General features: G+C 64.0%; 2 protein-coding genes across 2 annotated transcripts; both read right to left on the reverse strand.

Annotated features, from left to right (window-relative positions):
- Positions 1-335: 335 nt before the first annotated feature.
- Positions 336-1,181, reverse strand: INS (insulin). Its single transcript, XM_068976099.1, has 2 exons — positions 995-1,181; positions 336-466 (listed from the first exon to the last, which is right to left on the reverse strand). The coding sequence occupies exons 1-2, from the start codon at positions 1,179-1,181 to the stop codon at positions 336-338; spliced, it is 318 nt and encodes a 105-aa protein (XP_068832200.1).
- Positions 1,182-3,525: 2,344 nt separating this feature from the next.
- Positions 3,526-9,995, reverse strand: TH (tyrosine hydroxylase). Its single transcript, XM_068978406.1, has 13 exons — positions 9,906-9,995; positions 8,525-8,728; positions 7,585-7,759; positions 7,240-7,328; positions 6,989-7,056; positions 6,665-6,715; positions 6,205-6,350; positions 5,965-6,100; positions 5,772-5,841; positions 5,291-5,347; positions 4,995-5,090; positions 4,603-4,736; positions 3,526-3,685 (listed from the first exon to the last, which is right to left on the reverse strand). Exons 1-13 carry the CDS (start codon positions 9,993-9,995, stop codon positions 3,526-3,528), a joined length of 1,476 nt encoding a protein of 491 aa, XP_068834507.1.
- Positions 9,996-25,169: the final 15,174 nt, after the last annotated feature.

A 25,169-nucleotide genomic window follows, 5' to 3' on the forward strand; every position in this document is an offset into this window, starting at 1 on the left:
TGGTACAGCCAGGTCACCCGCTGACCTCCAGAGCCATGGCCAACCCGGGCAGCCCCGGGCTCTTGGGTGTGACGGGTGGTGGCCTGGGCAGGTGCCCTGTGAAGCCCACCTTGTGAGCAGGACCCCTGAAGACGGGAGCGCGCCACCTTGGAGGGCCCCGCCTCGTGCACCCAGCACGTGTGGAGGCAGCTCAGAAAAGCCGACGCAGTGAGACCAGAAAGGGGTCTCGGGCTGGGGGCCCCGCCCTCCCCGCCCCCTCCCCACGGGCGCCGGGACGCCAGGCCACACAGAGATGACAGCGGGCTCGTCAAGGCTTTATTGCCGGCGGGGCAGGCCTAGTTGCAGTAATTCTCCAGCTGGTAGAGAGAGCAGACGCCGGCACAGCACTGCTCCACGATGCCACGCTTCTGCGGGGGCCCCTCCAGGCCGCCCGCGCCGGGGCCTCCGGCCAGCTCCAGCTCGCCCACTGCGGGGAGGCGGTTAGGTAGCAGACGCCCCGCCGCCCGCCCTGCCCGGCCTTGGAGCGGGGCCCTACCTGGCCTTGGAGCGGGGCCCTGCCCGGCCTTGGAGCGGGGCCCTACCTGGCCTTGGAGCGGGGCCCTGCCCAGGCGCCCTTCCCCCTCCCCTCCAGCCCCCGCCAGCCCGCCCGGGACGGGGCCCTCTCTCCGGGTGACGGGGCGTCTCCCATGGGCACCACCCCATCGCCACCAAGGGCTGCCCACCGAGACCCTCGGCCCCTGGATTGGCCTCGCATCATCCCTCATGAGAGGAAGTGAGGGGGCCCGGGTAAGAAGGCAGGATAGATGGGGTGAGGCCCCCTTGGGGGTCATCCTGTCTTAGCCCCTAGGGAGCTGGTCACTTCCAGGACGTGGACAGGACATGGTTTTCCTTTTTAAAAACCTCTCTTGATTTCCCGCCGGGCACCAGCGGGAGGCCAGGGTAGGGGCCAGGGGGACCGGGGGGAGCGGGGGGACCGGGGGGAGCGGGGGCTCACCCTGGGGGCCCTCCACCTCCCGGCGGGCCTTGGGCGTGTAGAAGAAGCCACGCTCTCCGCACACCAGGTACAGCGCCTCCACCAGGTGGGAGCCGCACAGGTGCTGGTTGACGAAGGCACGGGCCGGGGCGGGGGCCCAGAGCGCCAGCAGGGCCAGCAGGGGCACCAGGCGTGTCCACAGGGCCATGGCGGGGCTGCGAGGACCTGGGCAACAGCGGGGGCTGAGGCTGGGGCGGGGCGCCCAGCACCCTCAGTCAGGGCTCGCCCCCAACCCAGCACCCTCAACCAGTGCCTGCCCCCCAAACCTAACAGCTCAACCAGGGTCCCCAACCCAGCACCTCAACCAGGGCCCCCAACCCAGCATCTCAATCAGGGCCCCCAACCCAGCGCCCCCAGTCAGGGTGCCCCCCACCAGGGTGCTCCGAGAGAGCGCACATCCTCCTGCTGCTCGGTGGACCTGGGCCCCGATGCCCTGAGCCCCAGCGGGCCAGCCCCGGACCCAGGCGGATGCAGAGCCCAAGGACGGACCTGCTTGCTGACAGCCTCGAATGCAGCCGGTCCTGAGGGCAGGGGGCTGCCGCGGCCTGCCGGCTTTATAGCCCCTGAGCCCGCCACCTGGCCTGCCATCAGGGCCTCCAGGGGTGCGGCAGATGGCCCGGGGGCTGAGGCTGCAGTTTCCGGATCATTTCCCCGCTGCCAGGGCTGCGGGAGCCTCTCCTTGGCCGTCAGCACCTCTCGGGGCCGTGGGGTCATTAGAGTCTTAATGAGGGGCCCAATCCACACCAAGCTGTCCCCTCACACCGCTGGGGGCGAAGTCCTCCGCCCGGCCCTGCCTGGGCCCATCATCCACGTTAGTCCAGGCAGTGGGGCGAAAGGGGGACCCCTCCTGTGTCCCTGGGCTGCCCCCGAGGCCCCAGCGATGGTTCAGGCCGTGGGGTGGGCAGCGGGCATGTCCCAGCCCCACCCACCCACCCCAGCACAGCAGCCTGGCAAGACCCCCGGCTTCCCAGGGGACGCTGAGGGGCTGAACCCAGGGACCCACAGCCGTGAGGCCCCTCAGGCTGGCCCCGATTCTCATCTTCAGTTCGGAGGCCGCAGGGGCCCCCACCTGCCCGCCCAGCTGCCCTCTAGGCCCCACCCCTCTCCCTGGAGCCCCTGCCCACCTCTTCCCGGCTGGACCCTTTCTTTTTGATATGTTTATTTACTTATTTAGCGTTTGGCCACCCTGGGGCTTCGTGTCTATAGTTGGAGAGGGGGGCCTGCTCCCCAGGGCACTGACTTCCCTGTCGGCTCCCCGACTCCAAGGAAGGGGCTGGGCCCTGCCTTCCCAGGACATCACAGTGTCCGGAAGCCCCCCTGCAGCCAGGAGAGATCCCGTGGCCTCTTTGAGAGGGGTGTGTCGGGCAGGGGCTGGATGCGGGAAGACCCAGGGGGAGGGCAAAGCCCAGGGCCCAGCGGGGCAGGAGGGAGGGGAGCCAGCCATCAGTCCTTCCCCGGGGTCTCAGTGGGGCACGTCACCCCAGGAGTGACCCCACTAGGGGCCGCACAGGCTGTGGGACATGACTATGGAAGGGCTGGTCACAAACCAGGTACTTGAGACGCGGCTGGAAGGACAGACCCCCAGGGAGGATGAGAGGGGAGGGCGTTACGCGAAGGAATTTCTGGGATTAACATCCCCAGAGCTTTGAGCCAGGGTCCTGGCAGTGGGAGGGGGCAATGGGGGGCACCAGAGGGAGTGAGAGGGCCTGGAAGATAGGCTGGTGTCTGCCTTGTGCAGGAAGTAAGGAGCCAACCGCCTCCCGGGAAGCCCCAGGCTGCTGGCTCCGAGGGCCAGTCCTGGAGGAAAAGCTGGAGGTCCTAGCTGGAGACTGTGTCTTGACCCGGCAACGAAATGGAGTGGAGAATCCAGCACCCGCCCGCCTTGCTGGGTGACTGAGGCCCAGAGAGGCCCCCCAGAGCCAGCCCAGCAGAGTTCCCTGCTGGCACGTCCTTTGTGGGGGCCGTTCCCAGGTCCCGCTCCAGGCGGGTGGGGTAGGAGGATCAGAGAGACCAGAGCTGAGAGCCCTGCCCCTGGAACCCAGACCAGCCCCCCGCCTCCAGGCCGTCACCCTACCGAGACGGGACAGCTCAGCCCGACTCCTGCGGCCCTCTGAGGGGTCCTCTGGGTGAGCAGGTGACCCTGGGCTGCCTGGAGGAGGCTGGCTCCGGGGGAGCTTCTGAGCGGGACTGGGGCAGTGTGAGGGGGGCCCGGGGCTGTGTGCTGAACCCACGGCACGGACACAGACCCCGGGCGGGCACTCAGGGCCGAGTCTCTCTTTTATTGAGGTTGCAAGCAGGCAGCGCAGCACAGGGGCAGCAGGCGGGACAAGGAGGCCGACACGCAGCTGGCAAGCGCTGGGCAGGTGCCCTCTGGCAGGGGCTTCTCTGCGGGCTCTTGGGGCACCCTGTGAGCCAGCCCCTCATGTGGGCAGGCGGGGGCAGGCTGGGAGCCCCAGGCCAGCCCACTGGGGCCTGCGGGTGGCGCCCCGTGTCTAGCTGATGGCGTTCAGAGCCTGGGCCAGGGTCTGCATCTCATCCTGGACGCCGTCCAGGGCGCGCCGGATGGCGTGGGGACTGTCCAGCACGTCGATGGCCAGTGTGTACGGGTCAAACTTCACAGAGAAGGGGCGCTGGATGCGGGAGGCGTAGCTCCTGTGGGGTGGGGGGACAGCTGGCAGGGACCTTCAGTCACTAGTGGGGTGGGGCTGGGGGGCGGGAGCCTGTCTGCTCCATCACAGAGGGTTCAGAGACCCCAGGACTTTTCTGAGCCACTTGGGCCCCCAAAGCTCATTCCGTCCAGCCACCCAGACAAGTCTGGGGACCAAGACATCCTGCAAGGGCTGGGGGTATTTTCGGTGGGGAGGACAGGCCTTTTCCAAGCGAACCTCTACCAGGCACTCCATCCCGCCCTGCTCCTTCCCAAGGGAGGCACAGCCAGGCCTCCTCCTCCAGGAAGGCTTCCAGACATGCGCTCTGGAGAGTCTATTATGTCCCTGTCCCTAAGCTCACGTGTGAGAGCCACAGCCCCTGTACTCCAGGCTCAATAGATCCTGGGCCTCAGTTTCCCTCGTGACAATGGGAGTCTGGCTAGAAAGAGGCCCCTCCCAAGGGTGACCGGGTGGGGTGTGTCGGGCTCTGCCACCCTCCCCTGGGGAATGCTGGTCACTGCGCCCCCAGCCCAGGAAACTCTCTGCCCACCAGGCTCCCCACCTGGCCCTCAGCCATCCCAGCAGCCCTTCCCCTCAGTCCCCTCCCACCACAGCCCCAGGTGCTCAGGGGGCAGGAGGCCAGGAAGGACCCATCTTACAAAGTCAGACACAACTGTCTTTCAGAGTCAAACTTCACCTTCTGAAAGTCTGGCCTTGGCCTGGCCGCCAGCCCTGCAGGTCTCCCCTCCCCAGCCTTGTAGGGGGTCTCGCTGCGGGAGGGGTGCTGTAAATGAGATGAGCCCAGCTTTCTCCCCTGTGAAATGGGTCAGCAGGCCCGGCCTGCTGACTGGCTTGCCCAGTTTGGAGGCACAGTGTTGCGGGGGGTGGGGGTGGGGTCTCTGCCCGGGAGCCCCAGCCCACCTGAGCTTGTCCTTGGCATCGCTGAAGCTCTCAGATACGAAGTAGACGGGCTGGTAAGTCTGGTCCTGGTAGGGCTGCACGGCCGCTGTGTCAGGGTCGAAGGCCCGGATCTCGGGCTCCTCGGAAAGGGAGTGCTGGCGGGAGGCGGGGGGCCGGGCTCTCAGGACCCGAGGCAACTGGAGCCCCAGGGCCGGACTCACACCTGCACCCCCCTCGGGGGTCCTCCCAAGGCCTGGGGACAGTGCGTGTGGGAAGGGGTGGGGGCCGCTTCTTCCTTCCCCCAGTAGGCCAGCGCCCTGCTCAGCCTCCTGGGCGGCCTGAGTCCAGGAGGATGGCCAAGGTGGCCCTGCCTGCCAGGACCTGGCCCGGCCCCTCCCTAGGGGGATTCTCACCAGGAGCTCCCCGTAGGAGGACAGCAGCCCTGCCCCGTAGGCCTTCACCTCTCCATTCTGTTTGCACAGCCCGAACTCCACAGTGAACCAGTACAGCTGATGGGGTCGGTAGGAAACGCTGTGGTCAGCACAGCTGACCCGCTCACCGAGGCCCCAGCACCGCCCCCTCCCCAGGCAAAGCTGAGCCAGGCTCTGGGGTGGTGGGGGGGCGGGGGTCACGGCGTGAGAAGTGGAGACCTCAGCCTGCACAAGAGGGCCCGGCCTGAGCCCAGGGCCCTGCAGGGGACCCAACCCACCGTGGACAGCTTCTCAATTTCCTCATCCGACACTCCCAAGGATGCGAGCCCGATGTCCTGTGGAGGGGGGAGCGGTGAGGGTGCTGGGGGTGTCTGTGCCCCCGCCCCGGGGTCTCCTGGAAGCTGCTAGGGTGCAGAGAGCCTCCTGGGATCCGCTGGGGGCCAGGGGGGACTGCTCCCCGACGTTCCTGGGAGAGCCAGCAGGTGGCAGCACAAGGCCCAGGACACGGCCCCCAGCCTGGGCGCTGGGACCGTGGGCTCCCTGGGAGGGTTCTTCCTGGACACTGAGCTAAGGTGGTCTCCCTGCGTGGGCCTGGCCACCAGCCCTCTGTTCCAGGACAACGCACGCCCCCTGAAGTCTCACGGCCCAGGTGGGCACTGTGTAGCCCTGGGGGGTGGGGATGGGGGGTGGGAGAGGCCGGCAGTGCCCGTTGGTGGCCAGCCCCGGGGGTGGCTGGGCTCCCGAGGCCCCGGGACACACCTGGGAGAACTGGGCGAAGGTCCGGTCGGCGAGCATGGGCACGTGCCCCAGCAGCTCGTGGCAGCAGTCCCTGTGTTGGGGGCGGAGAGTGGGTGGGGCTGGGGCCCCCAGGGCGGGCGACCTGCCCCCCCAACCCCAGGCTCGCCCTCCCGTCCCCCCTCCGCAGGCCCAGGGGCAGGGGCTGGCCACTCACGGCTCGGGGGAGTGCATGGGCGAGGAGGCGTGGCGGATGTACTGGGTGCACTGGAACACTCGGAAGGCCAGGCTGGCCAGGAAGTCCCGCGCGGACAGCAGGCCGGCCACGGGCCGCAGCTGGAAGCCGGTCCGCTCTGCTGGGGCGGGGGCGGGCGGTCAGGGCCCGGGGGGTGGGGTGGGGCGGAGGGCGTGGCCGGGCGCGCTGCCCGCCCCCGGGGGCCCCGCGCGGGCACCGCACCCTTCAGGAAGCGGGAGACGTCCTCCAGCTGCGGGATTCGGTCCTCGCGGTACCCGCAGAAGCGCTCCAGCAGCTCGAAGGCCTCCAGGTGCTCGCGGCAGGCGTGGGTGGGGTACAGGCCCCGCAGCGTGGAGTAGACCTCCTTCCTGCGGGCCAGGGGCTCAGGCCGGCGCCTGCTCCCCAGCCTCCCTGCGCCCAGCAGCGCCCCCACCCCGAGGGCTCTGCTTTGCCCCCTGCAGGCCCCGGCAGTCTCACGCTGCAGGCCTCTCTCTGGCCCATGAAGCCGGCCACTTGGTGCGGCTTTGGGGGGTTTGGGGGGAGCTGTGGGGGGTCCCGGGAAGTCCCTCCTCCACTCGGACTTAGTCTTTCTTCCTGGAGGCCACTGCCTCCCACGGGGATTCGTGGGTCTTCCCCGGAACCCTTGTCCCCGCCCTGCCCCGTCTCTGCCACGGGCTCTCACCAGGTGGCGGTCTCCTCGGTCGTGTACTCCACGTGGGGGATGGGGTCGCCTCTGGGGAGGGGTCTGCAGTCAGTCCAGGCCCCTTCGGGGAGGACGTGTGGGGGTGGACGGGAGGGGCCCAGGCTGAGCGCCCGCCGGCTGCGTGGCTGAGGTGCGCGGCTTAATCTCTCTGGGCCGAGATGTCCCTGCTGCGACCAGGGGGACAGCAGAGGCGGTGGTGCTCCTGGCAAGGACATCCCGCCCCTTCCCAGGAGGGGGCGCTAGTGTGGGCCCCGAGGATGGGGTCTGGCTCCCAGAGGGCGCACCCCCAAGGGGGTCCCTTACTGCTTGTACTGGAAGGCGATCTCGGCGATCAGCTTCCTGCGCTGGCGATACGCCTGGTCGGAGAAGCCCTGGCGGCGGAATGGACGCAGTCGGGGGCCGCCCGCCCCGCCCCGACGCAGCTGGTGACCCCGCAGGCGCTGGGGGCCTGCACCCAGCCGGGGCTCGCGGGGGGCCGAGCAGCAGCCCACAGACCCGCCCTCCTCAGCCAGGCCCACGCCCACCGCCCATCAGCCCTGGGGAAGCCAGCTCACCGGGTGATCCAAGTCCAGGTCAGGGTCAAACTTGGTGACGAGGTGGTGACACTTGTCCAGCTCGGACACTTTCCTCGGGAACCAGAGGACTTCGGGGGGTCGCGGGGGAGGGGGTGGGAGGCGGAAGGACAGGAGTGAGTGCTGGGCGCACGGGGAGAGGCCCGCGGCCGCAGCCTCCCGCTCCATCGATGGGGGTGGGGACTGGAGGTGACCCAGGCCCCGACAGCTGAGCAGGAGGCTGCCGACCCCGGGCCAGCAGGGACGGACCCCCGGCTGTGCCCTGGTCCCTGCGGTTTCCCGTCTCCGGGGCGCGCGGCCCCACTGTGGGGCCGAGGGCCGCCTCACCCTTGCTCTCCCCGGCGGCACGCACGTCTTCCGCCACGCGGCGCAGGGAGCTCAGCAGGGCGGGCACCACGGGGCCAGGCACCTCACAGCGTACGAAGCACTCCAGGGGCGGGCTACCCGCCCGCGGCGGGTGGGCCGGCCGGGTCTCCAGGTGCTGGAGGTGGGCTTCGAATGTCTTGGGGGCGAGGGGGTGAGCGAGGGACAGACAGAGACGCAGATGGACCAGTGGAGACAGAGGAGGGGGCGCATGTCGCTGCCCCGCCCCTCCCGGGACCCAGGCGGCCAGGAGCACACAGACCACCACCCAGACTCGGGCGACGCCTGCTGCCCTGGCAGGTCTCGTCTGGAAAACCGGGCCTATGCACTTGTCTCAGGGTCCCCCAGACCCAGCGTTCCGGACGGGGCCTCTGTGTGCCCCCGGCCACCCGCAGGTGGCCTGACATCCCTCCCTGCTGGCCTCGTCCAGGCCCTGTCCAGACCCCCGCAGCTGAGGGTGGGCGCTGACCCCACTGCAGCCTGGTCAGGGGGCTCTGGTGCCCGCCAAGCAGGGTGGGGGGGGGGAGGGATGGTAGGAAGGGTCCCCTCCCCCTCAGGTGGGCGGCGCCAGCAACCAGGGAGCCTCCATCTCCCAGGCCCTCGGGCCACACGGCCATGCGGGAGCTTGAGCAGGCTCTGCGGTCCAGTCTTCGGGCGTCTGTGGGGAGAGCCAGTCCCTGCCCCCCGCCCAACCTGCTGGGACTAGAGCAGCTGCCTCAGCCCCGCCCCGCCGGGGACAGGCCTCCTGCAGGCGTGGGGACCGGCAGTTCCTGCAGGACCCACGCCGCCTCCCACCCAGAGTGAGGTGGTGGGTGCAGGGTGGGCGGGAGGCCGGGCTCAGAGAGCCCCCAGGGCGGGAGGGGCACCTCTCCTCGAGGCCCCCATGGCCCCCGGCGCCCCTCACCTCAAACACCTTGATGGCCCGGGTCAGCGCGGGGGGCTTGGTGGGCCGCAGGGCAAACAGCAGCGTCAGCACCGCCTTCCCGTCCCTCTCCACCAGGCTGCCCGTCTCTGCGGACTCTGAGGATGAGGCCGCAGCCTCTGCCTTCTCCCGCTCCTTGCGTGCGTCCTGGATGAGGCTCTGCCGCCTCCCAACGAAGCGCGGGGACTGTGGGGAGAAGTGTGCCAGCTGCCCCCACCCTCGGCCTGCCCGCAGCCCCGGGCCCGGCTCCAGCACTGCCCCGCCTGGGGCCAGGGGCGAGGGCGGCCTCTGCGCCCACCTGACCAGGTCAGGGGACGGGAGACGGTGGGTCAGGAGCTGTCCGGGGGTCTGGGATAACCCTCCTCGTGGCCCCACCTCTAGTCCGGCCTGACAGCACCTTACCCACCATCTGTCCCTGAGATCACAAGCCCCCGGGGTCAGTGTGTCTGCCTCGTCCACCCCTGAACACAGAAGCCCCTCTGGGCTCACCACCTGGAGCTGAAGTTCTAAGACGGTCCTGGCACCCTCGGGTCTCGGAACACAGCCGGGCCTGGGGGAGCCCTCCCCCCAGCCGACCTCAGGCAGGGTATGGACAGAGTCAGGGGCCTCCGTGGTGGGGGGCACCTCCCTGGGACCCCTAGAAAAAGGAACAACCCTCTACCGCACAGGGGGTCCCCTGAGACAGTGCCTGCAAATTAAATTTCCAGAACTCCACCCACGTTTTCACTAAAGCTCTGTAAACGAGCCGATCATCCCAGCCCATCCCTGAGAGTGAACTGGAGACCCTTCCTCCAGCCCGGGAAGCCCCCGGTCCTGCAGTCTCAGAGAGGGGGCTGGCCCAGTGTGTCTTCCCAGCATAGGCTCCCTGGAATTCGGGGCTCCCATGGGGTGGGCCGTGCCTTGGGGGCCATTCCTGGCGGCCACAGAGGCTCAGGGTTGCTGGAGACAGGGAGGGGGATTTCAAGACTGGAGAGTCCACGTGGGACACAGAATGTGTGGGAGGTGGATGAAAGAATGGTGGGTGGACAGGTGGACGGGCAGGTCATGGGTGGGAATGGCCCTGAGCGCAGACTGTCTTCAGCTCAGCAGAACGGGGGCTGCACCCTGTTAGCCCACCTCCCCCGCCCCATGAGCCTCTGCCGGGCCTGGGACCCTGTCACACACACACTGGGTCCAGCAGGACCCCCACAGAGATTCAACCGCCCAGGTCCGGCACAGGACGCGTTCGTGGCCAGGACTGGATGCCAGGCCTTGGCCTGGGTGTCCGTGTGGACCCTGAGCCTGGGGCCACCTGCCAGACTTTGGGGGTCACCCCTGGGCTTCAGGTTCATTCTGGCCCGTGGGCACCAGCCTGCCCTCTTACCATGATGGCCTCGGCCTGCTTGGCGTCCAGCTCAGAGACGGCCCGGCGGAAGCCCTTGGCCTGCGGCGAGGCGGCGCTGGGGGTGGGCATGGTGCCGGCGAGGTCCGGGCTCCGTCTCCGCAGCCCTCTGCCCGGCGGCCTTTATAGGCTGGGCTGACGTCAGAGCCCCCCAGGTCCCCCACCTCCACCTCCTCCACGCCTCCCTCCCGCTGCTGCCGCCTGAGGGAGGCGGGGTGGGCGCGGAGCACGGAGCCGCCGAGAAAGGGCTCTATCCCATTAAATCTAATTGCATCCACTGTCGCAGGCCCCCGGGCGGGTGGCCTGCCCGCCTCTGAATCATCTGGGCTCCGGGGGCGTGCTCTGCAGGGCGGGGTGCAGCCGGGCCCCTCAGCCCACCCCAAGCGGGTGGCGGGCGGCTGCACAGGGAGGTGGCGTTGCAGACACCCCAGGGTGTCCGGCACACAGAACCGTGACCTTTGGTGGTCACCGGTCCAGATACGCAGGCTCAGACCACAGCTGTCCGGAGGCAATTTGCTTTTCCGGAAGATCTTCACCCCACCACATTTCCCAGCGGGGTCCTGAGGTCTGTTTCTGTTCGATGCCCTCGGCAGGAGCATTTTCTGCCCCCACGCCAGCCCGCTGTGCCCGGACCCCCGAGCACGCCCAGCAGGGCCCAGAACATTCCAGCAGGGCCTGTCCTCCAGTGTGGAGGAAGGTGAGGGAGGCAAGGCCATGCAGCCTCTAATAACTGTCACACCTGCCCCTTCACGGCCATCTCCCAGCCCCACCCCCCAGCCCACCTTTGGCCCTCCAGTGTCCCCCTAAGGCCCTCTGACTGCTTCTCCTGGGGGGGGGGTCCCCACCTCGGGGACACCCCAGCCATGAGCACCATGCTCTGGCCCCTGCGGCCCTTCTCGGGGGAGTCCCTGCACCACGGGGCTCCCGGGACAGCTCCCGCCCAGCGTCTCCTGAGCTCCAGGCATGAGGCCCCTCTGGTGGGACCACCCCCCCACCCCAGAGGCCAGGGGACCAGGTGGGACGCACCTCAGCGCCAGGCCGGCGCGAGAACTGCGGTGTCTACGCTGCAGCCTGGCCCGTCCCCAGGCGCGTTTAGACTCAGCTTTGGGTGGGCTGGAGGGCCTCCTGGCTGTGAGCACTCCCCAACCACGGGCGGCTCCGGGGCCCCTCAGGAAGGCTTCATCTCTCTGAAAAGGGAACTCTTGGAGCGGGTGTCTCCCCGTGCCCCTGGGCCCTGTGGGTTCCGCAAGGCTCGCCTGTGCCAGGGCCTCCAGGAAGTGGCAGTGGGGAGCAAGGGAGGCCCGCCTTGGGGGGCTGGTGTGCCTGACCGGGCAGCCTCCGGAGGCGGACTTTCTCAAATCTGGCCGCCCAGGGCGACGTTCTGGACACAGAGGAGCCGGCTGCCCTGGACTCCCTTTCTCCACTCCTGCAGGCCCATCCCTGGCTGGTGACCGAGTGCTTTCCACCCACCTCCCTGGCACCCCTCGGGCCCCAAGGAAGCACCCCACTTCATCACAGTGGCAGCCACACCCCTCGCCTCCTCGAGCTTCCCCGAGTGGTCTGACCGTGACATTCTGCTGCTCCACAATCTTCTGTGACTCCCCGTTGCCCTTTGGAAGTTCCTGAGCGACCCTCCTCACCTCCCCGCTGTGGGTCTCACTCCCCAAAATCCCCGTTTCCGGCTCCAGAAGAGTTTGGGCTCCGTGGTGCCCCGTTTGAAATGCTGCCCCCACCCATTTCTTCTCCTGGCGCGCTCCTACACACCCCACAAAGCCGGCTCAGCTACGATCCACTCTGCAGTGCCTGCCCCTTCTTGCCCCTGACGCGTGCCCACCTCCCTTCTCTGCTCTCCTGGCTGATCCCTCCCCCTCCGCACACTCCTCAAAGGCAGGAGCCCTGCTGGCTTGGCCCGTGACTGTGTCCCCGTCGCTCGCGCCGGCCGCTGCCTGTCTCACTTCCCAGACCCTGCGCTCCGGGAGGACGTGTCACAGTGGCCTCAGCCCCCAGGGCCCCGTCCAGAGGCGGCTCCACGGGGATGTGCGCTCCTGGCGGAGCTGAAAGGATCTGCCCGAGACCCCGGTGGGACGAGGTGGAGGCTGTGGGCGCCCTACTGCCGCAGGCCAGAGCCGCCCTGCCCAGGTCCCCGGTGGTCTCTGGGGTGGCCGGCCTCCACGCGCAGCACCAGGCTGCAGCCCTGCACAGGCTCCCTGTTCCCCCAGAAGCCCGCGGGCTCAGCCGTGTCCCCCCTTGGTACGCGTGTGCCCAGCGGGGGCCCCGGGCCAGGAGGTGACATGTCCGCCAGACGCTGCACGGGAGGAGCACGGCCTCGCCTCCGGGCGTGGACTTAACCTTTCGGCAAATGTCTCTGCCGATACGAATGCTCTTTCTAATCCCCTTGCCGCCCTGAGCCAGTGCTTGCGTGGAAGCTGTGTGGAGCCAGCTTTCCGGGCCTGCCTTGGGGCCAGGTGACCCCTAGGTGAGACCCCTGGCAGCAGGCAAGTGGACACGCTCCAGAAGCCAGGTCGGGCCCTCTGGCCCCCAGTCCACACCTGACCACGTGTCCATCTGCCCTCCTGTCCTGGGAAGCCGTTCCCGTTCACCTGCCCTCCCCCACCCCCAGGCCAGAGCACAGAGGCGCCCCCTGTCCTTTAGCCGTGACCCCCACTGTGTGCAGCACCCTCCCCCGTCCCGGATGCTAAGGGGACCCAGGATCGCTCAAGCCTGCCCCCGCCAACCTCCTCCCTGGCTCTGCACCCTGCTCTCCTGCCTGCTCATGGGTCTGTACCTTCACAGGCCCATTCTGCAGACAGGAAGACGGAGGTGAGCGATTTCTTTGGATCACACAGTGAGTCTCGAGCCCAGGTTTCCCATCTCCTGAGATACGGCTCTTTTAAGGACTCAGCGGTGTCCATCCCAGGGGCTAAGGGGGCTTCGGCCCCAAGGGGAGAAATGTAAGGGACCCAAGCTGGGCAGGCAGCCAGCCCAGAGGAGGGTGGGGCTGGACAGGGGTCCCCAGGGGAGGTCAGGCACGAGGGAGCCCTGCAGCCTGGACACGTCCGCGGGGCGGGAGAGAGCTGAGCACTGCAGGCCGGGCTTGGGGGTGAGTTGGGAAGAGAGGCGAGGTGTGGAGGTGAGGGGCACAGGGATGTGGTACAAGGCCAGGTCTCCACCCTTCCGACAGGGGTGAAGTGAAGGGACAAAGTCGGTAATTAAACAGCTAATCCCACTAGGGGATGGTAAATAAAGAACAGGCTATGGGATACCCCCGTTAAGTCAATAGTAACTTAAGAGAGCAGGTGGGCTTAACCGCAAAAGCAGGCAGGCTGGCTGAACAACAGAACCTCACAAGCGTGAGGGATGCCCCCAGACAGGAACACAACGTCATCAGGAGACCCGCATCCCGCCGGTGAGCTCGGACGTCAGTGACCTCTAGGACATGCTTCTCTGCACACATAGGAAACAATAACTTATGGAAAGGTGACATTTCAAAGCAAAGACCCTCAATGCACTGAGACTTGGAACAATATTTTCCCAGTGCTACAACAGTCCCGGCGGGCCATGGAGGGTGAAGTGGAGCAGCTGCCCGACGTGGAGGAGCAGCTAAAGATGGGGGCGTGACGTCCACTCCCAACTGAGGAGGGTGGTCTTCTCCCCTTCCCCACGTTCCCTTGGGTTAGAAAACCGTCGCCTGCTAACTTCTTGGGCGCGGCACCTCTCGCCTGCCCAGCTGTGAGCCTCACCAGCGTCCTTTCTGAATAAGACCCTCCTCATCTCTCCCTCTGCCGCTCGCTGCACGGAGACCTAAAGCACTGTGGCACCAGAGCTCTCCGGAGCCCCCCGAAGCACCACCGTGGGTCTCCCTCCAGCCGGCTCTGGGCCTCGGCCCTTGCTGCTGCAACCACCCACCTCCCCGAGCACCCCCACCCCCGCAGTCACGCTGGGTGATCACAGCTGTCTTGCCGGGCAATTAGGAGGCGCTGAGCTGGAGTGTTTTCTCAACAAGCGAGGCCCCGGAGGAGGTAATAGCCTGTAATGATAGTGTACCCGCTCCTGGCATCGGGCGGGCACTGGCGGGGGGCAGGGCCAGGGCAAGCAGCACCCAGCCCCACTTCCTGCCCGCTGGCCAGCGCGAGGCCTCGGGCTGACCCCCCAGGCGCAGGCGTCAGCGCCGTGGGACCCCAGCCCTTCCTCTCCTCCCTAAACCCTCTCCAGAGGGCCGCAGCTCTGGGGGTCCCCATCCCGGGGCTCTGCAGGGGCCCCCATAGAAAGCACAGGAGCCTTCCGGAGAGCCACCAGGAAGAGTGTCCCCAGTCATCTGGGGGCTAAAGGTCACTTCCAAGGTGTGACCAAGGTGGTCTTTGGGCCCCCGAGTGCTGTGTGTCACGCGCGCAGACATGGCGCACACGCCTCTGGGACTCGAGGGCCCTCGGGTGCCCCGCTGCCTGGGCCGGTGGCCTAGAGCTGCAGGAACGGAGGCCTGCATCCCACCCCCCCCTGGGGTCCGGGGCAGACCCCACCTGAGCCGCCTGCCCGCCTCCAGCCTCTTCCTGCCGGACCCCTCCCGGGGACAGGCCCGGAAAAGCCGCCCACCGCCACCCAGACGGGGAGAAGGTCCGTGATGTCCTGGCACCCGGGCCTGTCAGCGCTGAAATGTCAGAGCAATTAGCCCTGATGAGCGTCGCAGGGAGAGAGGGGACGGCAGAGCCGGGCCCGGGGCTGGCCGCCCCGCCGGTCGATGCGAGGCGCCCAGGGATAATTGGGTGTTTGGAAGTCGGGAGAGAGCCGGCAGAGTGGGCCACGTGTCCCCGCCGCTCGGGAGCACCACCCCCCAGCTCCCATCCCAGCCAGGGCCTCAGGCCCAGTGGCTGCCCCTGGCCTGCCAGGCACACCCTCCTCTTGCCCGCTTTCTGAGCTCCCTTCCTGTGTCTTCTCATGGCTGGGACTGGCCTTGGCAGGAGGGCCCTGGTTTGGTGCTGGAGATGTCTTTAGGGGGTGAGCAGAGGTCCTGGCTCAGCCCCTCACGCTCCAGACCCCATCTTCCCACCCACACGGGCGCTGGTGTTCTCACGTCTCCCAAGGAGCCCTCCGCACCTCCCCAGGGTCCCCATCCTGGGACCCTCCCAGCAGAGATCGGTCCAGCGCTGAGCACGGGCGCCGCGGGGCGGAGCTGCAGGCGAGGTGGGACCAGGAGCCGAAACGCTGCTGCCGGTGTGCGTCCCAGTCGGGAGCTGCACCTGCGGATCTGCTGGCCTGTATGTCCACGCGTGTGTGCGTGCGCGCTTGTGCAAGTGCCTGCAGGTGAGCATGTGTGCACACGGCGTGCAGCAGAGGCTTAGCAAGCCTGGCCAGCTGCGGTCAGCGGCACAGAGGGCGGCCCCTGGCTCCACGGCCCTCCAGACCCTCACCGCAGGTCACAGCCATGGCCCCGGGTCCTGCCAGATGCTGTTGGCTCTTGCGGGTCCCTTCTCATCTCAGACCCCCTCCGCCTTGTCCCCGTGCCAGTGACTCAGCCCGCCCGGGGGCCCTCCCCCACGGCCCCCTCCCCTGGTCCTCTCAGCCCTCTGACAAATTAGCCGGAGAAAAGCAAGAAGAGCCGAGTTCAGTTGGCATCAGTCAGCCCAGGCAGCTGTGCTTTGACAGCAATCAGGTCTAACAGCAAGACCAGAGTCCCTCCCGCCCTGGGGCCCGGGCCTGTGTCCAGTCACCTGGCCCTGCGGCTGCTCGGGCACCCAGAGCCCTCGAAGGCGCGGGGCTGCCCCATCCCGCGTCTCCGCCCCCCAGCCTCCCGCACATCCTGTGGGGAGAGCCTGGCTCCCAGCACCACCTCATTCACCGTGACCTGGGGCTGTATCAGCAGAAGTATCGTGGCCAAGACGTGGGAGGAGACAGCCGTGCTGTGGTCAGTGTGGGCCAGGCCACAGCAGCTGACCCTGTCGGCAGGACGTCTGGGCAGCCAGTGTCCCAGGCTCTGCTCCACCCAGCTGTGCCAGGCTTCCAGCCTCTCTGGGCCCCCCTCAGACCTATCCCCCCGGGCCCATGGGAGGCCTCCCCGGTGCTCCCTGCAGCTGGGCTGGGGTCCCGGGGCTGCCTGTGTCTGACTCCACCCCTCCCCTGCCAGCCTCACTGCCTTCCCTCCCAGGGGAGGGGATGGCAGGGCAGCTCCCTCCCCAGAAGTCCTGCTTCAGGGACACTCGGGGAGGCTGCTCTGAGGTCCCCCCTCATTCCCAACCCGGACATCTTCTGGGTTCAACGACAGAGGTGTTGCCTGCCTCCTGCCCGAACAGGCGGCCTCAGGAAGCTCCCCGGTCCTTTGGGAGACACAGTCCAGCCACGAATTCCTGTTTCCCTTCTTGTGAGCTCCCTCTGGCTCTGAGAGCCCAGAACTGGTTACCAGCATGTGGCGCTCCAGGTGGGGAAACTGAGGTGTGGGGTGTGGCCTGCTGGCTCTCCAAACACACAGCACCTCCCCCCAGGAGGGTGGGGCCTTTGCAGGGGGCCCGGGACTCCCAGAGAAGCCGTGCACTTGAGACCTCAGTGAGACGGCTGGGACAGGGCCCCTGCTGGCCCCTCTGCACCGGCCTCCCCGCTGGTGTCTCGGATGGACAGACCTCTCCCTGGGACTGCCCGCCGCCCCTGACCCTGAGCTCTCTGGGCCTGTGTGTCCCCGCTCGGGCCAAGGCCCGCACCCTTGCCGTGCGCATTCTCTCTGGGGACCCGAGGGGCTGGAAGCAGGGGCCAGGCGGCCGTGACCCTCTGCGCCTCTGCACGGATTCCGGCCAGGGTCTTGGGTGGGAGGGGGCCCCGCCTCAACCCAACCCCCCCCCAGTTGCCTCCGGCTAATCCCGGCTCAGAGGAGCCCCCGCCGCCGGCTGACATTTCCAGGCCGCGTGCCGCTGACCTGGCTGGCTGTGATATTTAGACAGGGTTTATTTGCTCTCCTCTGTGATGCCTCTGGGGCCCACGGTGAGCTCGGCAGAGACTGAGCTGGCTCACCTGGATCTAAGCTTGTGTTTTATAAAATGAACGTGTCCAGGCAGCTCCGGCTCCCCCTGCAGCGTGGGTGGACAGGGGCGAAGCCCGTGTGCTTGGGGACGTCGCCCTGGGCCTGGGACTCCGCACCAGGGTGGGTGTCGCAGAGCCCCCAAAAGCCGAGGCTGCCACCCCATCCCTGCCTGCCCCTCCGCCAGGGGAGGCCAGCGGGGCGGGCAGGCCACACTCTCCTCCATCCAGGCCCTCTGCCCACTCCCATGCCCACCTGCCTTTGCACCAGGGCCCTTTCCGTCAGGGGTCTCGTGGCTGCTGGGAGAGGCCCGTGGAGGGTCCTGACAAGGCGTGTGTGAAACTTCCGGGGCCTCCAGCCCCCAGGCCGAGTCCTGAGTGGGGAGCAGGGGGCATTCGTGTCCCTGGCCCACACCCAGCATGGCTGGGGGAAGTGGGACAGAGGGAAACCCCCCACGCTCCACGGAGACAGCAGCCAGGGGTCGCCCCACTGGGGTGGGGTGCCAGAGGATGGGAGAGAGGGGGGGTCACATCCCCTCACCCCAAGGTTTCTGGGAGAGATTTCCAAATTCTTGAGAGTTCCACTGATTTCTGGGCCTCAGAAAGCCCTGATGAGGGGGTGGGGGTTCCTCTGAGTCCTTCTGACTGCCTGGCTGCTCCCCAGGGGCGGGAGGGCCATGAGGAGCCTCAGAAAATAGGCTGGGGTGAGGCCACACCGAGCCCAGGAGAGCTGGGTGAGCCCCTTCCCAGCCCAGCCGGCCGGGAGCGGGGCAGGGCTAGGGGTGCAGACCACCATCCCCAGCAGCCCCTGTGACCGCTCGTAGTGGCCCCTGCCCTCCTGCCCCCTCGGCGGCTCCAGGGCTGGGCCCAGCCCCTGGGCACAAACCTCTCCTCAGCTGACCCCAGGGGAGGCCGGACCCCTGCCTTGGACCACCACAAGGCGACGGGGGGCACTGTGTACGGCGGCCCTTGGGGGTTCCTGGAGAGGGGGCTGGGCTGCAGGGGCAGGATTGGGGAGCTCCGGGCACAGCCGCGGGACCCCTCCTGCTTCCCCAGGCGAGGGGATGCTCCTGGACCCCGGCCACCACAGCACTTGTACGGCCGTGACTGTGCCGTCTCTTTCTGTGACTAATTGTCATAAGTCTGTGTCTTTCCCCTGGAGGGTGGTCCTGGTGTCCCCAGGCTGCTCGTCTCCGCAGCACCTGCACCACGGGGCCCTCGCTTCTGTTAAATGAAGAGACAGATTTGGGGGGGTGAGGGGCTCAATCAGGCCCCAGGTGTCAAAGTAGAGGGGCTGGAGCCCCCCACCAGCCAGGGGCCTGTGGGCCAGCGAACCCCCAGCCTCCCTTCCTGTACCAGGCTCCCCACCGCTGTCTCAACACCTCTAGCCCACCCACCCCTCCTGCTGTCCCGGGGGTGCGCCCCAGCCCCACCTCCCACACTCTCCCAGCTGCCATCCCAAAGGCCCTTTATATTACTGTGCTTGCAAAGTAATTATTTATTTATGGAAATTGTGGTGAAATACACATGAAACAAGAATTACTGTCTCAACCATTTTCAGCACGCAGCTCAGGGACATCAAGTCCATTCGCTGTGATACACAGTTGCTGCAGCCACTTCTGGAAATCACTCCTCCTCCCAACGGCCACACGTTCCGCCCTGAACCCTCACTTGCCGCCCCTGCCCGACCCCAGGTGCCCATACCTAAGTCCTGTCTCCAGGGATGTGATTCCTCCAGGGACCTCTCAGAAGAGGAAGCAGGCAGGAGGGGTCCTTCTGTGTCTGGCCTCTTTCAGTGAACATGACGCCTACAAGGTTCACCATGTTGCAGCTGGTGTCAATATTCCTCTTCTTTTTAAGGCTGAGTAATGTTCCATGAGGTGGAAATACCAGACCACCTGACCTGCCTCTTGAGAAACCTGTATGCAGGTCAGGAAGCAACAGTTAGAACTGGACATGGAACAACAGACTGGTTCCAAATAGGAAAAGGAGCACGTCAAGGCTGTATATTGTCACCCTGCTTATTTAACTTATATGCAGAGTACATCATGAGAAATGCTGGGCTGGAAGAAGCACAGGCTGGAATCAAGATGGCCAGGAGAAATATCAGTAACCTCAGATATGTAGATGACACCACCCTTATGGCAGAAAGTGAAGAGGAGCTAAAAATCCTCTTGATGAAAGTGAAAGAGGAGAGTGAAAAAGTTGGCCTAAAGCTCAACATTCAGAAAACGAAGATCATGGCATCTGGTCCCATCACTTCATGGGAAATAGATGGGGAAACAGTGGAAACAGTGGCTGACTTTATTTTTCTGGGCTCCCAAATCACTGCAGATGGTGATTGCAGCCATGAAATTAAAAGATGCTTTCTCCTTGGAAGGAAAGTTATGACCAACCTAGACAGCATATTAAAAAGCAGAGACATTACTCTGCCAACAAAGGTCCATCTAGTCAAGGCTATGATTTTTCCAGTAGTCATGTATGGATGTGAGAGTTGGACTGTGAAGAAGGCTGAGCGCCAAAGAATTGATGCTTTTGAACTGTGGTGTTGGAGAAGACTCTTGAGAGTCCCTTGGACTGCAAGGAGATCCAACCAGTCCATCCTAAAGGAAATCAGTCCTGGGTGTTCACTGGAAGGACTGATGTTGAAGCTGAAACTCCAATACTTTGGCCACCTGATGCAAAGAACTGACTCATTTGAAAAGCCCCTGATGCTGGGAAAGATTGAGGGCAGGAAGAGAAGGGGACGACAGAGGATGGGATGGTTGGATGGCATCACCAACTCGATGGACATGAGTTTGGGTAAACTCTGGGATTTGGTAATGGACTGGGAGGCCTGGCGTGCTGTAGTTCATGGGGTCACAAAGAGTCGGACACGACTGAGCGACTGAACTGAACTGAACTGAATGTTCCATTGGGCTTCCCTAGTGGCTCAGATGGTGGAGAATCTGCCTGTGATGCAAAAGACCCAGGTTCCATCCCTGGGTTGAGAAAGTCCCCTGGAGGAGGGCATGGCAACCCGCTTCACTGTTCTTGCCTGGAGAATTTCGTGGACAGAGGAGCCTGGCGGGCTGCAGTCCATGAGGCCGCAGAGAGTCCGGCACGACCAACTGCCTGACACAGCCACAGTGTCCATCGCACGGGTGGGGCACGCTCTGTGCGTCTGTCTCCTGCAGAGGGCCCTGGGCTGCTTCCACCCTCGGCTGTTGTGAATGAAGCCGCTGTGCACACAGGTGTGCGCGTATCTGCTTGAGACTCTGTCTGCACTTATTTCGAGAGCAGGCCCGGGAGCGGCATTGCTGGGTCCCGTGGGGATTCCATGTCTAACATTCTGAGGACCCTCCATCCCGCTGTCCACGGCGGCCGCATCACTGTACATTCCCACCAGCTGTGCACAAGGCTCCCATTTGCCCACATCTGTGTCGTCGTTTTTAATTTGAACTATACAGATAGCAGACTCTCTTTCAAATACCAACAAGTACACATGCCCACATGCACGTGTGCTCACAGGCACATAGACACGTGTGTGTGCAGTGATTAATGCAAAAAAATAGAGGAAACCAACAGAATGGGAAAGACTAGAGATCTCTTCAAGGAAATACCAAAGGATATACCAAAGGGAACGTTTCATGCAAAGATGGGCACAATACAGATCAGAAGTGGTATGGACCTAACAGAATCAGGAGATACTAAGAAGAGGTGGCAAGAATACACAGAAGAACTGTACAAAAAGATCTTCATGACCCAGATAATCATGATGGCGTGATCACTCACCTAAAGCCAGACATCCTGGAATGAGAAGTCAAGTGGGCCTTAGGAAGCATCACTATGAACAAAGCTAGTGGAGATATTGGAATTCCAGTTGAGCTATTTCAGATCCTAAAGGATGATGCTGTGAAAGTGCTGCACTCAATATGTCAGCGAATTTGGAAAACCCAGCAGTGGCCACAGGACTGGAAAAGGTCAGTTTTCATTCCAATCCCAAAGAAAGGCAATGCCAAAGAATGTTCAAACTACCGCACAATTGCACTCATCTCACAGGCTAGCAAAGTGATGCTCAAAATTATCCAAATCAGGCTTCAACAGTATGTGAACTGACAACTTGAGATGTTCAAGCTGGTTTTTAGAAAAGGCAGAGGAACCAGAGATCAAATTGCCAACATCCAATGGATCATCAAAAAAGCAAAAGAGTTCCAGAAAAACACCTACTTCTGCTTTATTGACTACGCCAAAGCCTTTGACTGTGTGGCTCACATCAAACTGTAGAAAATTCTGAAATAGATAGGAATACCAGACCACCTGACCTGCCTCCTGAGAAACCTGTATGCAGGTCAAGAAGCAACAGTTAGAACTGGACATGGAACAACAGATTGGTTCCAAATAGGAAAAGGAGCACATCAAGGCTGTATATTGTCACCCTGCTTATTTAACTTCTATGCAGAGTACATCATGTGAAATGCTGGGCTGGATGAAGCACAAGCTGGAATCAAGATTGCCAAGAGAAATATCAATAACCTCAGATATGCAGATGACACCACCCTTATGGCAGAAAGTGAGGAAGAACTAAAGAGCCTCTTGATGAAAGTGAAAGAGGAGAGTGGAAAAGTTGGCTTACAGCTCAACAGTCAGAAAACAAAGATCATGGCATCTGGTCCCATCACTCCATGGCAAATAGATGGGGAAACAATGGAAACAGTGAGAGACTTCATTTTTGGGGGGCCAGAAAATCACTGCAGATGATGACTGCAGCCACGAAATTAAAAGACACTTGCTCCTTGGAAGAAAAACTATGACCAACCTAGACAGCATATTGAAAAGCAGAGACATTACTTTGCTGACAAAAGTCTGTCTAGTCAAAGCTATGGTTTTTCCTGTGGTCATGTATGGATGTGAGAGTTGGACCATAAAGAAACTGATAGTGAAAGTGAAGTAGCTCAGTCATGTCTGACTCTTTACAGCCCCATGGATTGTAGCCTACCAAGCTCCTCCATCCATGCGATTTTCCAGGCATGAATACTGGAGTGGGTTGCCATTTCTTTCTCCAGATCTTCCTGACCCAGGGATTGAACCCAAATCTCCCACATTGTAGGCAGACGCTCTACCATCTGAGCCACCAGGGAAGATAAAGACACTGAGCACTGAAGACTTGGTGCTTCTGAACTGTAGTTTGGAGAAGACTCTTGAGAGTCCCTTGGACTGCAAGGAGATCCACCCAGTCCATCCTAAAGGAGATCAGTCCTGGGTGCTCATTGGAAGGACTGATGCTGAAGTTGAAGCTGAAGCTTCAATACTTTGGCCACCTAATGTGAAGAACTGACTCCTTGGAAAAGACCCTGATGCTGGGAAGGATTGAGGGCAGGAGGAGAAGGGGACAACAGAGGATGAGATGGTTGGATGGCATCACTGACTCAATGGACATGAGTTTTAGGAAGTTCCACGAGTTGGTGATGGACAGGGAAGCCTGGTGTGCTGCAGTCCATAGGGTCGCAGAGTCGGACTTGACTGAGTGACTGAACTGAACTGAACTGAACATTCAAACCTGACTACTGGAAAACCCATAGCTTTGACTCAACGACCTTTGTCGGCAAAGTAATATCTCTGATTTTTAATATGCTGTCTAGTTTGGTCATACCTTTTCTTCCAAGAAGGAAGCATTTTATAATTCCATGGTTGCAGTCACCAGCTGCAGGGATATTGGAGCCCAAGAAAATAAAATCTGTCATGTTTCCATTGTTTCCCCGTCTATTTGCCATGGAGTGATGGGACCTGTCTGCTTATTACTTGGTTAATGGAGCCTCTTCACCAGGAGGGTTTGGCTTTGATGTGAGGGGTCAGCCTTTCCCTTCATGGTCTTTGCAGTCTGGGTCTTACCTGGGAGCCCCACCCCAAGTGGGGCAGAGACCCCTCAAGAGGGAGCCACAGCCCCTTGGGCACCCACATGAGAGGCCCCCAATTTCACCGACTCGTGCCGCCTGGCATTCGGACAAGAACAAGTCAAGGCTCGGCTGCTTTTCTTTTGCAAACCACAGGTAGGACCTGCTGGTCTGGGGTTGGGGCGGGGGGTACGGGGCCGTGACCTCCTGGGAGGACGCTGATGTCTTGATCGTCAGAAGGGTCAGGGGTCACAAGAGGCAGAGTGATAAGTGTTGAGATACACCAGGCACCCTGAAGAGGGAGGGGCAGGGCCCCACTTTCTGGAGGGGGAGGGAGGCAGCCATCCCCCACCTCAGTAACGTGAGAAGCCCTCAGACTGTCTAGGGGCTCGTGCAGTAGGCCGGGATTCGGGTCGAGTCATTTCTGCTTCCCTGAGGATGTCAGAACCCCTCCAAAACAAGCTGCAGGAACTGGGTCCACCCGCCAGTTGCCCTGGGAAGCAGGGGCTCAGGGACGGAGCTGGGGCGGGGCTGGGGTGGGCGTGGAGAGAGCGGCAAGGTGGCCTGGGGAGCACAGGACCTCGTTTTGGGGTGCTGGTGGGGGTCAGCGATGCCGACCGACCCCCTCTGGGGGGAAGTCCTTTCCATGTGGCTGCAGCTCCGTCGGCACCTGGCCTCCTGGTCTCCCGGGCTCTGGAGCCCCCAAGCCTGGCCTTGGCCCTCCAGGCCGTGGGCGGTCTGTGTGCTCACCCCTGTGTGTGCTCTTCCCCTGTGCCCGGAAGGGGACCTACGAGGACAGAACTGTCCCCCCCACGCGGCCCCCTCTCGCCGAGATGAGGTCCCGGCGTTCGGGGCTCCGCCTCCCACCCCGTCAGCCCAGCCCCGCTCCTGGGGCTCCGAGCACTCGGCCTGGGGGCTGGTCTCCTTCCCCGCATGCCCACAGGCTTCTGGGGTCACAGGCGAATGCCGTGGTGTGTGCAGGGCAAGGCCCAGACCCATGCGGCCCCATCGGCGGGCCAGCGCCTTCACAGTGAGTCTGCAGGCCTCTCGGCTCCGCCCAGCCGCCCCCATCCACAGTCTGACTCCGGGGCTTTGGTGGTCTCGCCACAGCACGTCTGGTCAACTCTCTCTCTCAAGCACCTCCCGTGGCTCCCAGCGCGTCCGAGGCAGCGTGATCCCGTTGCCATGGCAACCCCGACCCCCCAGGCTCGCCCAGCCATGCCTTTTCAGAGCGTCCCCTCTCCTCTGCCTGTCTCCTCCCACCATCCTCAGAGCCCAGAGGAGGGGCCTCCCTGGACCCAGAAGCAAAATGTCCGGGTGATTGTGAACATCAGTAAGGGTGGACATGCGCGCTGACCTGCTTCAGTTGCACCGCAAGTGCTTGTTGTATAAGCTGCCCCGCAAAACGGCCTTCTCAGCCGTCCCTCCCGGGGCTTCCGGGCAGGAGGAGGTGGGCACCACACAGACTGGGACCACTCTGACAATATTTCTCCAAATCACCAGGGACCCAGCACCTCCACCCGGCTTGGTCCTCCGGGAAATCACCAACTCCAGAGAAGAAAGAGACTCCAGCTGCTCAGGTCCCCAGAGGGGCCGCTGACACACGGTGGCCTCGGAGCTGCAGAGGAAGGGAGGATGTGGGCTGGCCTGACGATCGGCCCACAGATCAGTGCTGGGGGGACGCCCGGGGCCAGCTTCAGAGGGCCTGCTCCTTGTGATAAGCTGCTAAGGAGATTAACACCGAGGCATGTGCACGTGTGTGCACACACAGGCGCCCAAGGGTCCTTCCGCACGCAACAGCTGTAGTCTCAGGGGAGGGACCTGTCCACCGGCACCCTGCTCTGGATTCTGTGAGGTGCCTGGATGCCCTATTCCAACATACAGAGGGGAAAGAGGGCTTAAGGAGAGGCGCCGGAGCGGGCGGCGGGGAGGGGCTGACTCCATGCTCACTTTCTTTGGCCCATTTGGAGGTTCACATCCGATCAGCAAGCCCAGGGCAATGGCCAGAGGTCAGTGGGAGGGTTGAGCCATCCTTCCCTTGGCCACACTCCCAGGAGCTGGGCAGCTGTGGGACCCTTCTCCCTCCCTGGGGGTCCAGTGAGGGGTCAGGGAGGCAGGACCCTGGCAGCCTGGCTTCCCCCTGCGGGAGAAACACCCCATCTGGGCGCACAAGAACCGCCCGGAGTGCAGAGCCCCCCAGACGGGCTCCCCCTGACAGTGGAGTGGGGTCCCAGGGCAGGCGGTTCCCCGGTTACAGAGCCCCAGACTGGCTCCCCAGGGGCCAGGTGACGGAGCCCCTCCCTGCCCTTCTCTCCTCACAGGGGCCACTGTCTGGGGTCACAGAAGGGGGCAGAGAGGGAAGGATGGGCCCTTC

Source organism: Capricornis sumatraensis, chromosome 8, assembly GCF_032405125.1.
Source record: "Capricornis sumatraensis isolate serow.1 chromosome 8, serow.2, whole genome shotgun sequence".
NCBI lineage: Eukaryota > Metazoa > Chordata > Mammalia > Artiodactyla > Bovidae > Capricornis > Capricornis sumatraensis.

Excerpts from the sequence above, each read along its gene's own strand:
- INS (XM_068976099.1), bottom strand. The coding sequence starts at position 1,181 with ATGGCCCTGTGGACACGCCTGGTGCCCCTGCTGGCCCTGCTGGCGCTC. Across the intron at positions 467-994 it reads GGAGGTGGAGGGCCCCCAGG|TGGGCGAGCTGGAGCTGGCC; the intron begins GTGAGCCCCCGC and ends GCCTCCCCGCAG.
- TH (XM_068978406.1), bottom strand. The coding sequence starts at position 9,995 with ATGCCCACCCCCAGCGCCGCCTCGCCGCAGGCCAAGGGCTTCCGCCGG. Across the intron at positions 7,760-8,524 it reads GGGCCATCAAGGTGTTTGAG|ACATTCGAAGCCCACCTCCA; the intron begins GTGAGGGGCGCC and ends CTCGCCCCCAAG. Across the intron at positions 6,716-6,988 it reads ATCGCCTTCCAGTACAAGCA|AGGCGACCCCATCCCCCACG; the intron begins GTAAGGGACCCC and ends ACCCCTCCCCAG.